The sequence below is a fragment of the Elephas maximus genome, chromosome 22, assembly GCF_024166365.1.
Source record: "Elephas maximus indicus isolate mEleMax1 chromosome 22, mEleMax1 primary haplotype, whole genome shotgun sequence".
Classification (NCBI taxonomy): domain Eukaryota; kingdom Metazoa; phylum Chordata; class Mammalia; order Proboscidea; family Elephantidae; genus Elephas; species Elephas maximus.
In genome coordinates this window covers 31,359,183-31,373,341 of record NC_064840.1, presented here as the reverse complement: position 1 = coordinate 31,373,341, position 14,159 = coordinate 31,359,183, and the positions used below count along the sequence as shown (strand labels likewise).

The window sequence follows — 14,159 nt, the reverse complement described above, 5'->3', positions numbered from 1 at the left end:
CATCCTATACCAAGTTAAAAGACAAGTTAGAAAAATTATGTTGGATGATCTTCTACGGAGCATATTTTTTGTTTATAAATCTGTTTGCCTAGAGAAGGGCCCATTTTACCAAAATTCCGGAGTGGTTTAACCGTGTAGGGAGGTTCAGCTGGTCTACCAGTGGGGAGCGGGCGGCCTAGAGCCATGCGGGGGTGGTGAGAAAATATGGCGGTTTGCATCAGACGAGTCAGCATTTTTGTCAGTTGAAGACACAAAATTTCATCTGTCAGTCCTGTTTTAGAAATGGCAACAACTGCCTACTTTTAGAAGAGCCATGAAGGCCTGACGTTAATTTTATTTTATAATTTAGGTATTCTCAAGTAGTTATAAAAAGAAGGAAGTTCAAAAGTAGAGGCTATTTGTGGTCTGGCATTTTTCTCTGTGCAATTTTTAAAAATTGCTGTTGTCCTTTGTCCATTTTATTCAATTATTTGGTGTCGACTAATGTGACTTGGAGCCCTGCTGGCGTAGTCGTTAAAGCTTTCGACTGTTAACGGACAGGTCAGCAGTTCAAACCCACCAGTCGCTCTGTGGGAAAAAGATGTGGTGGTCTACTTCCATAAAGATTACAGCCTTGGAAACCCTACAGGGCAGTTCTGCTCTGTCACATGGGGTCACTGTGAATCGAATTGACTCGCTGACAATGGTTTTTTTTTTAACATGAGTTAAGGTCCCTTGTTGTTGCCATTGGCGCTGTTGAGTTCATTCCAACTCAGCAGTGACCCTATGCACAACCGAATGAAACTCTGCCTGGTCCTCTGCCATTCTCACAGTCATTGCCATGTTTGAGCCCATTGTTGCAGCCACTGTGTCAATCCATCTTGTGGAGGGTCTTCCTCTTTTTTACTGACCCTCTACCTTACCAAGCATGATGTCCTTCTCCAGGGACTGGTCCATCCTGATAATATGTCCAAGATACATGAGACTAAGTTTCACCACCCTCACTTCCAAGGAGCACTCTGGCTGGGTACTTCTTCTAAGAAAAGACTTATTCGTTTTTCTGGCAGTCCATGGTATATTCACTATTCGTTGCCAACAGCATAATTCAGAGGCATCAATTCTTCTCCAGTCTTCCCTGTTTTCACAAGCATATGAGGTGATTGAAAATATCATGGCTTAGGTCAGGCGCACCTTAGTCCTCAAAGTGACATCTTTGCTTTTGAACACTTTAAAGAGGTCTTTTGCAGAAGATTTGCCCAATGTAATACATCATTTGATTTCTTGATGCTTCTTCCATAGGTGTTGATTGTGGATCCAAGTAAAATGAAATTCTTGACAGCTTCAATATTTTCTGCACTTATGATGTTTCTTATTGGTCCAGTTGTAAGCTCCCTAAAAGAAAAAAAAAAAAACACCAAACAAAACCCACTGCCATCTAGTTGATTCTAACTCATAACAACCCTGTAGTAGAAGAGTAGAAATGCCCCATAGGATTTCCAACTGGCAGATTTGAACTGTAAGCCTTTTGGTTAGCAGCTGAGCTCTTAACCACTGCACCACCAGTGCTTCATAAGTCCCCTATTTAGTGCAAATGGTTTGTACGTGACAGCTAAGCTGAAGGGACCAATCCCTAGAGAAGGACATCATGCTTGAGAAAATAGAGGGCTATTGAGAAAGAGGAAGACCCTCAATGAGATGTATTGACACAGCGGCTGCAACAGTGGGTTCAAACATAGCAAAGAGTGTGAGAATGGTGCAGGACTGGGCAGTGTTTTGTTCTGTTATACACAGGGTCACTATGAGTTGGAATCAACTCGACATCATCTAACAACAACAACAACCTGAAGTTTGCCAGTTTGAACCCACCCAGTGGCACCGTGGAAGAAAGGCCTAGCAATCTGTCTTGGTTAAGATTACAGCCAAGAAAATCCTATGGTGTTCAGTTTTATTCTGTAACACATGGTTTTGCCATGATTCAGAATCAACTTGATGGCAATTTTTTTTTTTTTTTTGACATATAAGGACTAACATGACTAGAAGATCCTTTCTTTCTGATTTCATCTTTGCCAATCACACCTCAGATGCTATAGTTCAGCCATAGTGAGCTGGTTTCCCTTGTTGTTGTTAGGTGCTGTCATGTTTCTTCAACTCATAGAAACCCCATGTGACAGAGTAGAACTGCCCCATAGGGTTTTCTTGGCTGTAATTTTTATGGAAGCAGATCGTCAGGTCTTTCTCCTGCGGAGCTACTGGATGGGTTGGAACCACCAACCTTAATTGCCCTGTTGAAGCAGACATGTCATACTATATTGGGACTTGTTTACTCCTGTCACCCCCTCTAGAGTGTGAGCTCCTTCATGGCAGGGACCTGGTAAGGTTCACTGTGTAGCTCTAGTGCCTAGCACAGTGCTTGGCTCAAAGAAAGGATGCAGGGACTATGTTTTGAGTGAATGACTATTATTAATATCCAAACTGTCAAAGACTCTTTAGGGACAGCAAATCAAAAGATTTGATTCTTCAAATGGCGTGAGAACAGAAATTCTTGAATTCACCTGAATATGCAAAACCATCGTGTAGGTTGTGACCTTATTTTTAGTTCCAAGTTTGGAATATTAACGGAAATTACATTGATTTTATGGATATATTTGGGTAGACTTTGCCTGTAAAGTTCTTATACATGTTTTGAAAGATTCATTTCAAGGTATTTGATCTTTTTTCGATTTTATTGCATGAGGTCTTTTTTAAACTGTTTTCTTGTGAATTGTTTTTGATCTATAGCAATGTGATTGACTTTTGAATATTAATCATATACCCAGGGAACTTTTGCTTCTGTTTTTATCTTTGAAAAGAAGTTTATAAATCTCAAGTCTATGATTTGTTGTGTGTGTGTGTGTGTGTGTGTTTGAATAAGCTTATATGGCTTTTGGAGAGTGGTGGTGTTGAGGAGGGGTTTTTAAAATTCCTAAGTCATTACTGCCCCATAGCATTTCCAAGGAGCGGCTGGTGGATTTGAACTGCTGACCTTTTGGTTAGCAGCCAAGCTCTTAACCACTGTGCCACCAGGACTCCAAAAAGTAGAGCTTCCAAGGAGTAGCTGGTGGATTCGAACTGCCAGCCTTTTGGTTAGCAGCCAAATGCTTAACTGCTTGCCACCAGGCCTCCCCTATGGGGCAGTTCTACTCCATCCTATAGGGTCGCTGTGAGTCAGAATTGACTCGATGGATATGAAGTCATTACTGGATCCACTGAGACTGGGGGAATCCCTGAATCTATCGCTGGGAGATAATATTTAAACCTTGAACCAAACTATTCACGAAGCTGTCATTAAACTAAGCAACAGTTTTTAGCTCAATTTACAAAGAATGTTTGCCTTGAGCATTGTGCTCTTATAAAGAAATACGTATATGAGTTCAATTGGTAACAGTTAATCTTAAGCACAAATGAGAACTTTAAGGGGCAGAGAGTCTAATGATGATAGAACAGTATGGGTACAAATACTGAGAACGGTGACGCAACGTGAAGTATGTAACCAGTGTCATTGAACTGTTCATGAAGAAATTGTGAATGGATGTGTTTTTGGTTATATATATTGCCACCAAAAATAAAGAAATAAATAATAAAAAAAGAATGATTATATATCTAAAGACCAAGTAACAAGTATGTTTCTTTTTTAAATAGCAACCCACTATGTAAGTACATACTCACATACATTCTTAAGTCATTTTCCATGGTGGAGTTTCTAACACGTAAGGTTGACCCTGCATCGCAGGGTGAGGATAATAGTGGACCATAATGTCCCCAGCTTTTAGTCTAGTCAGTCATTTCATGCAGCCACGGATGTCAGAGAGAGGTGTCTCACATGTGCATTGAAACCCATGTGAGCTGGAACTCAATGGACTGCCTTATTTTTCCTGGTCTCGCAAGTTTTCCGCCTTTGACAGGGTGCAGTCTCAACCACTTTTCTATCACTCTGTATTAGTGGAAAATATTTTGGAATTCCTTCCCTTACAGGTTTAAGCCTTATACAGGTTCTGGCTTTCACAGGCTTCACTGTAGCTTATATTCTTGAATTAGGACATCTGTATGTTTTTCAGGAAACCCTGGTGGCGTAGTGGGTAAACGGATTTGGCAGATGAATCCACCAGGCGCTCCTTGGAAACTCTGTGGGGCAGTTCTACTCTGTCCTATAGGGCCGCTACGAGTCGGAATCGACTTAACGGCACTGGGTTTGGTTTTTTGGTTTTTGGTATGTTTTTCATGGAGTGGTTAACGCACTCAACTGCTAACCAAAAGGTTGGAGATTTGAGTCCACCTAAAGGTGCCTTAGAAGAAAGGCCTGGTGATCTACTTTGAAAAATCAGCCATTGAAAACCCCTGTGGAGCACAGTTCTACTCTGACACACATGGGGTCGCTATGAGTTGTCATCTACTTGATGGCAGCTTTTTTATGGATGTTTTTCATTCTAGGGATGGTTCTTCATGGTGCAGACCATATCGTTAAATGTAATGTAAATATAGAAATATAGCAGTGTGCCGCTTTTGTCTTTTAGTATCCGGAGTGTGATGCAGAAGTATCTTGAGGAGAGAAAGGAAATAACCTTTGACAAGATTTTCAATCAGAAAATTGGTAAGTCCTGCTCATCCCTTTGGCATGTTGTCATTTCAATAGTGATCCCAGGTGATGCTAAACGTATCCCCTAATACTTTGTATGCTTTATAGCTAAGGCTGGGAGTGAAGGAAATGCCATGGACTTAACATGATACTTGATGATTATTTATATTCCTGGTAATAGATACCTCGTGAATTAACACTTGGGAGACAGACAAGTTTGGCTCTATTTTAAGGCAGTTTGGGGGGTTGCCAAAATGAAAGGATTGGATACTCGATAACCAGAAAGAAGTTCTTTCTGTTGAGCCCCTTGTTTACTGCTAACATGACTGCACCACCCTCCTTCAGGACTTAAACGCACACTCATCTGAGGTCCACGGCTTCTCCAATGCTGCTTTACTGTCTGTGATCACAGGGATTTGGCATGTGTCTTCATAAACAATATTCCACTCCTGTGGCTGGCTATATCCTTCCAAGGGATGAGACTGGACGACTTAACCTTATCCATGTTCACACATTCATGGGTTTTGTATGCAGCTCTTACTGATCAGGACTACACCAGTTATTCCTGAGGCTTCATTTGGAATCCCTCCTAAGCAAGTCATGTGGACTTCCCTCTATATGTATGTGTGTTTGTGTGTGTATATATATGTATATGTGTGTGTGTATGTGTGTGTGTGTGTGTGTGTGTATACATAGAGGTTAGCAGCTGACCTGTCCCTGACCAGTACCCAGCGGGTCTGGCCAGTGCTAGTCTTGGCCTGTGCAGATGTGTCGTGTGCTGGGGTGTGTTGAGGCGATTTCTACTCATAATGACCACATGTGACAGAATAGAACTGCCCTGTAGGGTTTTCTAGGCTGCAGTCTTTATGGGAGCAGATCACTAGGTCTTTTCTCCCGTGAAGCTGCTGGTGGGTTAGAACCACCGGCCTTTTGTTTAGCAGCTGAGTGCTTAACCATTGCACCATGAAGGCTCAGAAGTTACCCAGCAGTTAATGGAGGAGGAACTTGTGAGGAGCCCATAGGGATTGCTTTAGTGTGGAGTCTCAAGGCCAATGAGGAAGAGAGACATTGTGTTCTCATCTGCCTTCCAAAAGGCCAGCAGTTTGTTTAGAGAAGGCCACCAGCAGGGTTCCATAATAACTGTTGTCTACATGCTTTCCTTCTTTTTTGTTCTGTTCCCATAAAACAGTTCCTCCTGTCCAGGAAATTCCTCAACAATATTTTGTTCTCAGCCAGGGTAGGATTTATTATATGGCCTGACATCCAGCCATATTGTCAGGCTTCCCATCGCGAGGGGGTTAAGTGGATAATTCTAGGGCTTCTACATGAAATCAGCATAGCTGAACATAAGAAAAGCAATGTTTCTTTGCTTTCTTTGCTGGCAGTTTCCTCCCACAATTACTCAGATGATTTGCTGAGGAATTGTGCATCTTAGTTTTTAGATTATTTTATTGCTGGAGGAAATCACTTTATTAATATTCCAAGAAATTAAGGTCTTATTAACATTCCCTAGAGCTCTATTTCTGTAAAGAATTCTGTTTCCATGATTAGTAAATGTAGACCGATAGGTCCCTTTGTGACTGAGAGTTCTGGGTAATTCTGGGTTATCCCTTTTATATACAGATGGGAGATGTAGACACTGGGAGGTGAAGTGACTTGTTCTGATTTCCATTTCTCCTTCCTTTCTACTGTGATAATTCTTTAAATACTATTGGAAAAGAAACACTGGATGTAAAATGGGATGTAGAGGGTCATCTGGCAAGAAATGGATAGTTTTAAAAAACACGATGCTCTTTTTTGTCCAAGTATGATAAGTGCCTCAGTTATCTAGTGGCTTTAAAGAACAGAAATTTATTTTCTCACAGTTCAGGAGGCTAGAAGTCCAAATGCTAGGGTATAACTGTAGGAGGAGGTCCTTCTGTTTCTATTTCAGCTTCCAGTAGCTGCTGCAGTCCTTGGCATTGTTAGACTTGCAGATATGTTTGCTGCGTGTGTCTGTCTTCATGTGGTGTCTTCCCCTTGTGTGTGTCTCTGTGTCTGTTCTGCTCTTTTTATAACTCAGAAGTGATTAGGTTTAGGATCCATCCCTCTCTGGTATTCCCTCATTAACATAACAAAAGAGAACCCCCATTTGCTTTTTATTTTGTACTAAAAAAAAGAAAATGAACTTATAAGATAACAAGAGAGAGAAACTACCTTTGAGGGAAGGAAAGGAGGAATTATTTATTTATTAAAAATTTAAAATTTATTTTTTTTACAGCTTTATTGAGCTCTAATTCACCTACCATAAAATTTGGCCATTTTAAGTGCACAGTTCAGTGGTTTTTAGTATATTCAGAGTTGTGTAACCATCACCACAATCTAATTTTAGATGAGGTTTTTCAGTACTCCAAAAAGAGACCCCACCCCACCATAACAATCATTTTCTCTTCCCTGCTTCCCCCAGCCCCTGGAAACCACTAATCTACCTTCCGTCTCCGTGGATTTGCCTGTTCTGGACGTTCACATGAAAGGAACCATACAGTATATGGTCTTTTGTGACTGGCTCCCTTGACTTACCATAACGTTTCACTTACCGTAACGTTTTCAAGGGTCATCTACATTATAGCACATATCAGCACTTCATTCCTTCTTCCGGCTGAACAATAGTCCATTGTATAAATATGTGACATTTTATGTATTCATTCATCAGTTGATAGACGTTTAGGTTATTTCCAACTTTAGGCTATTATGAATAATGCTGCTGTGAAAACAAAGCCTTTTGCCCATATTATTTGAACAACTGATTCCTTATTATTAAGATATAACTGGTAGACTTGTACACCAATGTTTATTGCAGTACTATTCATGATAGCTAAAAGGTGGAAACAACCTAAATGCCCATCAGCAGAAGAATGGATATACAAAATGTGGTACATACATACAATGGAATACTTCTCAGCCAGTAGGAGGAATGAGGTCTTGAGACATGCTACAGTATGGATGGATATGGAAGACATTATGCTGAGTGAAATAAGCCAAAAGGACAACTATTGTATTACCTCACTTATATAAAAAGACAAAAAAAGCAAATGTATAGAGAACAAAGTTTATTAATGGTTACCAGGGGCAAGAGGGAGGGGGGAAGGGGGAATTAATGATGAAGGAAATACCGAATTGATTGACAACTGATTATTGTAATTGTCATCAATAAGTTGTACACCTGTAAAAAGTTAAATTGGCAAAAGTTGTGTGACAGGTGTATTTACAACAATGACAAAAAAAAAAAAAACAGCTGCTGAGGCTGTTCATGCATAACTAAAAAACCTCATGGGATTTGGTTTCTTGGTTTGGAGGTTTAGGGTCATCTTTTCATGTGACATCCCAGTTAATTGGCCTAGTAACGTGTTTAGACCTTCTGTTCTACCTCCTAGTTCGTTGCATAGGGTCTTAAAAGCTTGCAAGTGGGAATCCAAGGCAAAACCATTGGTGTCTATTCGCCTGGAGGAGCAGAGGAAGAAAGTCAGGAGTAGGAGGAGGATGTGGAATATGTGGCTAATTACCTCATGAACAACTGCCTCCTTTACCATGAGATCAGAAGAATTGATGGTGCAGGGGCATGGTCGGGGAAGCCAAAAGGGGACACTTGCCCTCAGGTGCAAGTAGAAGGGAGTGCCAGACGAGGTGAGGAATGGCATTCCAGGGTGCCATAAATAAGAAAGGTGCCTGACTGAGGGAGCCGGACAAGAGAGGAGAAGGCATTTCTACTGACGTATCCCCACTATCAATGCCTATTCATCTTGAAATGGGGGTAGGAGGTGACTTAGAGATTGCCTCTAGACACTTGAATGGGGTGGGGGAGGCCACAACATAGAGATTGCCCTGGGTACTCATTACTCTCACTGTACCTCTGGGGTGGTGCCCAGCTACCATTATTGGGCATTTTGATCAAAGGTTGTATAGGACAATCCTCATCAAAAGAGGGGAAAGGTAGACCAGAATTTTAAATTCTCATGGAATTTTGGAGCCATGAAGCCATGGATGAACAAACCCTTGTTTCCAGCAGCTCTGATTCTAGTTTCTGAAGTACATTGAGGGTTCTTTCTTCTTTTGTGTTTTCTGCCCTTCTGTCCCTTCTGTAACACCTTTCCTGTCCACCCCAGTACCCCACAACACAGTAGACCCCCAAAATGTATCTTTTCCATGGTTTTCATTGAGACCCTCCCTGACTCTCATTCCGGGAGCCTTTGATGTGAGCCCCTAATGGCGTTGCTGTTGTTGTTGTTAGGTGCCATCCAGTCGATTCTGACCCACAGTAACCGGTAGGGTTTACTAGGATGTAATTTAATCTTTACAGGAGCAGATTACCATGTTTTTCTCCTGCGGAGTCACTGGGTGGGTTCAAACCGCCAACCTTTAGGTTGGCAGCCAAGCATTTTAATCATTGTGCCATCAGTGTTCCTTCTAATGGCATTAGTGTGGCGTTATTCTTTACCTTTGATTCTTCCCCAAGATCTGCTTTACTGGGCACTGACTGTATGTGGGTTTTATCTCAATAAGACTGTTAAAAATTAAAAAAAAAATTTTTTTTTTAAATAAAATCATTTGTTCTTCACTTCCCTCCAATTTGTGACCTTGGAGGTGCTCATGAGAAGCTAAGTTTAAACTTAAACTTGCAAAGTCACAGGAAAGAACAGCAACTGACTGGGGGACTGGGAGACAGTACAAGGTGAAAGAACTGGACCCAAGTCTGTAATTATGTTTTGACATAGTTATATGCTTTATTTCCTTGTGTCTAGTGCTTGTCTCCTCCCTTCTCCTTTTGTAACTTTCTCATTTTCTGGCTGAAATAGGGATTAGGGAAGAATGGAAGGTGGGCTGTGGCAGAAGTAGCTCTGTCTGACTCCCTAGTTCTTTTTTGTCTTCGTGTTTCAGCACGTTCCTTTTCCCCTTTGTCTTTCCCATCTGTTCCACCTGCCCCTTCCGTGGCTCACTCCCTGTGTGAGTGCCTTGCTCCTTCCCTCACCCTCTTTCCTTGTTGCTTTTCTGTGGTTCTCTTGATTCTCTTCTACCTTCTGCCATGCATACTATCAATGTCTCTGCTTTCTTCCCATTCCTTTCCAGCATGCACAATGCAAATGGTTGTCACAGGGTTGGGGACTGTCCTCCTACGTGTGCTACATGTGTTCTGTTGAAATGAAAAATGTAGAAATATTTCATTTATAATGGGTGATTAGCAGATCTGTTGGCTGCATCCTGGTCTGATTGATATGTTATTAGCCTGTTGCCATTGAGTCGATTTTGGCACATAGCAACTCTGTAGGACAGAGTAGAACTGCCCCAGAGGGTTCCCAAGGAGTGGCTGGTAGATTCGAAGTGCTTACCTTTTGGTTAGTAGCCAAGCTCTTAGCCACTGTGCCACCAAGACTTTTAGTTTCCGCATATAAAGAAGTGGAGATAAGCATCTACTCCATAAGACTGTTGTGAGGATTCAGCAAGTAAATGTGTGCAAAGCCCTTAACCCAGTGATTAGTTCTTAGTCAGTGCTTAATGAATGAAAGTTCTTAAATGGAGTTGTTTATTAAGAGCATTTTCAATCATACACAAAAGTACAATATGAACCCCTATACTGGTGGCGTAGTGGTTAAATGCTACGGCTGCTAACCAAGAGGTCTGCAGTTCAAATCCGCCAGGCACTCCTTGGAAACTCTATGGGGCAGTTCTACTCTGTCCTATAGGGTCGCTATGAGTCGGAATCGACTTGATGGCAGTGGGTGGGTACAGAGACAAACTACCACTCGCCTGTCAGTTTGTTGTTCTGTGGTGGCTTGCATGTTGCTGTGATGCTAGAAGCTATACCACCGGTATGTCAAATACCATAGGGTCACCCATGGTAGATAGGTTTCAGCAGAGCTTCCAGACAGAGACAGACTAAGAAGAAGGACCTGGCAATCTACTTCTAAAAAAAAAAAAAAGGCCAGTGAAAACCTTATGAATAGCAGGGGAACATTGTGCTAGAAGATGAGCCCCTCAGGTTGGAAGCACTCAAAAGACGGAGGAAGAGCTGCCTCCTCAAAGCAGAGTTGACCTTGGTGATGTGGAAGGAGTAAAGCTTTCAGGACCTTCTTTTGCTGATGTAGCATGTCTCAAAATGAGAAGAAGGAATGGCGGCAGACATTCATTAATAATCAGAATGTGGAAAGTACGAAGTATGAATTTAGGAAAAAAGAAAGTTGTCAAAAATGAAAAGGAATGCTTGAAGATAGATATCTTAGGCATTAGTGAGCTGAGATGGGCTGGCATTGACCATTTTGATTCCGACAGTCATATGGGCTACTATGCTGGGAATGACAAATGGAAGAGGAGTGGCGTCGTGTTCATTGTCAAAAAGAACATTTCAAGATCTATCCTGAAATACAGCACTGTCCATGATAGAATAATGTCCACATGCTTACAAGGGAGACCAGTGAATACGACTATTATTCAGACTTATGGACCAACCACTAATGACAAAGATGAAGTCATTGATGACTTTTACCATCTTCTGCAGTCTGAAATTGATCAAACATACAATCTAGATGCACTGATAATTACTGGTGATTAGATGGTGAAAGTTGGAAACAAAGAAGGGTAAGTAGTTGGAAAATATGGCCTTGGCGACAGAAATGACGCCGGAGATGGCATGATAGAATTTGCAAGGCCAACAACTTAATTCATTGCAAATATCTTTCTTCAACAACATGAATGATGACTATACATGTGGACCTCGCCAGATGGAACACACAGGAATCAAATTGACTACATCTGTGGAAGGAGACGATGGAGAAGCTCAATACCGTCAGTCAAAACAAGGCCATAGGCTGACTACAGAACAAATCATCAGTTGCTTATATGCAAGTTCAAGTTAAAGCAGAAGAAAATTAAAACAAGTCCACGAGAGCCAAAGTACAACCTTGAGTATATTCCACCTGAATTTAGAGACCATCTCAAGAACAGATTTGACGTATTGAACACTAATGATCGAAGACCAGACGAGTTATAGGATCACATCAAAGACACATATACGAAGAAAGCAAAACATCATTTAAAAGACAGGAAAGAAAAGAACAGACCAGAATGGATGTCAGAAGAGACCGTGAAACTTGTTCTTGAAAGTAGAGTGGCTAAAGCAAATAGAAGAAATGATGAAGTAGAAGAACTGAATGGAAGATTTCAAAGGATGGCTTGAGAAGACAAAGTAAAGTATTAGAATGTGTAAAGACTTGGAGTTAGAAAACCAAAAGGAAAGAATACTCTTGGTATTTCTCAAGCTGAAAGAACTGAAGAAAAAAATTCAAGTTTCGAGTTGCGATAATGAGGGATTCTATGGGCAAAACATTGAACAATGCAGGAAACATCAAAAGAAGATGGAAGGAATACACAGAGTCACTATACCAAAAAGAATTGGTCGAAGTTCAACCATTTCAGGAAGTAGCATGATCAAGAACCAATGGTATTGAAGGAAGAAGTCCAAGCTTCACTAAGGGAATTGGCATAAAGCAAGGCTCCAGGAAATTTACAGAATACCAATTGAGATGTTTCAACAAACAGATGCCACACTGGAAGTGCTCCCTTTTCTATGGCAAGAAATTTGGAAGACAGCTACCTGGCCAACCAACTGGAAGAGATCCATATTTGTGCCTTTCCAGAGAAAGATGATCCAATAGAATGTGGAAATTATCGAACATTGTCATTAATATCACATGCAAGTAAAATTTGCTGAAGATAATTTTAAAAAGTCTGCAGCAGTACATGGGCAGAGAACTGCCAGAAATTCAAGCTTGATTTAGAAGAGGCGTGGAATGGAGGATATCATTGCTGATGTCAGGTGGACCTTGGCTGAAAGTAGAGAATACTGGAAAGATATTTACCTGTGTTTCATTGACTATGCAAAGGCATTTGACTGTGTGGATCATAACAGATTATGGATAACATTTCGAAGAATGAGAATCCCAGAAGACTTAACTGTGCTCATGTAAAACCTGTACATAGACCAAGAGGCAGTCTTTAGAACAGAACGAGGGAATACTGCATGGTTTAAAACCAGGAAAGGTGTGCATCAGAGTTGTATCCTTTTACCACACTTCTTCAGTCTGTATGCTGAGCAGATAATCTGAGAAGCTGGACTATATGAAGAAGAATGTGGCATCAGGTTTGGAGGAAGACTCATTGACAACTTGTGATATGCAGATGACACAACCCTGCTTGCTGAAAGTGAAGAAGATTTGAAGCACTTACTGATGAAGATCAAAGATCACAGCCTTCAGTATGGATTGCACCTTAACATACAGAAAACAAAAATCCTCACAACTGGACCAATAAGAAATATCGTGATAAAAGGAGAAAATGTTGAAGTTGTCAAGGATTTAATTTTACTTTGATCCACAATCAACACCCATGGAAGCAGCAGTCAAGAAATCAAAGAACGTATTACATTGGGCAAATCTGCTGCAAAGGACCTCTTTAAAGTGTTACAAAGGAAGGATGTCACTTTGAGGCCTAAGGTACACCTGACCCCAGCCATGGTATTTTCACTTGCCTCATAAGTATTCAAAAGCTGGACAATGAATAAGGGAGACCAAAGAAGACTTGATGCCTTTGAATTATGGTGTTGGCAAAGAATATTGAACATACCGGGGACTGCCAGAAGAAGAAACAACTCTGTCTTGGAAGAAGTAACGCCAAGTGCTTCTTAGAAGCAAGGGTGGTGAGACTGTCTTTCGTACTTTGGGCATGTTATCAGGAAGGACCGGTCCCTGAAGAAGGACATCCTGCTTGGTAAAGTAGAGGGTCCAAGAAAAAGGGAAACTCTCAACAAGATGGATTGACACAGGGGCTGCAACAATGGGCTTAACCATAAGAACAATTTTGCTATGGCACAGGACTGGGCAGTGTTCTGTTCTGTTGTACATACAAGGTTGCTATGAGTCGGAACCGGCTTGATGGCACCTAACAACAAAAACAACAATTTAACCACAGGAGCCCTTTAAAAGCACAGCATTTTCTCAGCCTAGTAGCAGAAGAGGAAGTCAGAGATACTGGAACCACAAAAAGGATTCAAAGCACTGTTATTGACTTTGAAGATGGAACAGACAGACATCTGAGAAGGAATGCGGGTGTCTTCCAGGAGCCTAGAGACATGAAGCAAGGAAATAGGGTCCTTAGTCTTAAAACTAAAGGAACTGAATTCTGCCAACAACTGAATGAGGTTGGAATCAGATTCCTCCCCAGAGACTCCAGGTAAGAACCAAGACTGGCTGGCACCTTGGTTTCAGCTTCGTGTCATCCTAAGCAGAGAACCAGCCGACACCACCTGACTTCTGACCTACAAAGCTCTGAGATAATGAGTATTGTTTCTAAGTCACTAAGTTTGTGGAATGAGGCATTGGTGGTTCTGTGGTAGAATTCTAACAGGGTTAGATTCCCGGTGAGTGTACCTCAAGCTCAGCATATTGCCAAGATGCTGAGCAGGTTTCAGCAGAGCTTCCAGACTAAGACAGACTAGGAAGAAAGGTCTGGCAATCTACGTCTGAAAATCAGCCACTGACAA

General features: G+C 41.3%; 1 protein-coding gene across 3 annotated transcripts in view; it reads left to right on the top strand.

Annotated features, from left to right (window-relative positions):
- Positions 1-14,159, top strand: part of GRK3 (G protein-coupled receptor kinase 3) — a 154,768-nt gene that overhangs the window by 27,443 nt on the left and 113,166 nt on the right. The window contains exon 2 of one of the 3 annotated variants that reach the window (XM_049867062.1): positions 4,530-4,606. In XM_049867062.1, the coding sequence (XP_049723019.1) occupies positions 4,530-4,606 (77 nt within the window). Of the gene's footprint in view, positions 1-4,527; positions 4,607-7,740; positions 13,850-14,159 lie in introns of those variants that run through there. The other 2 variants (XM_049867065.1, XM_049867063.1) reach the window with 2 other exon arrangements.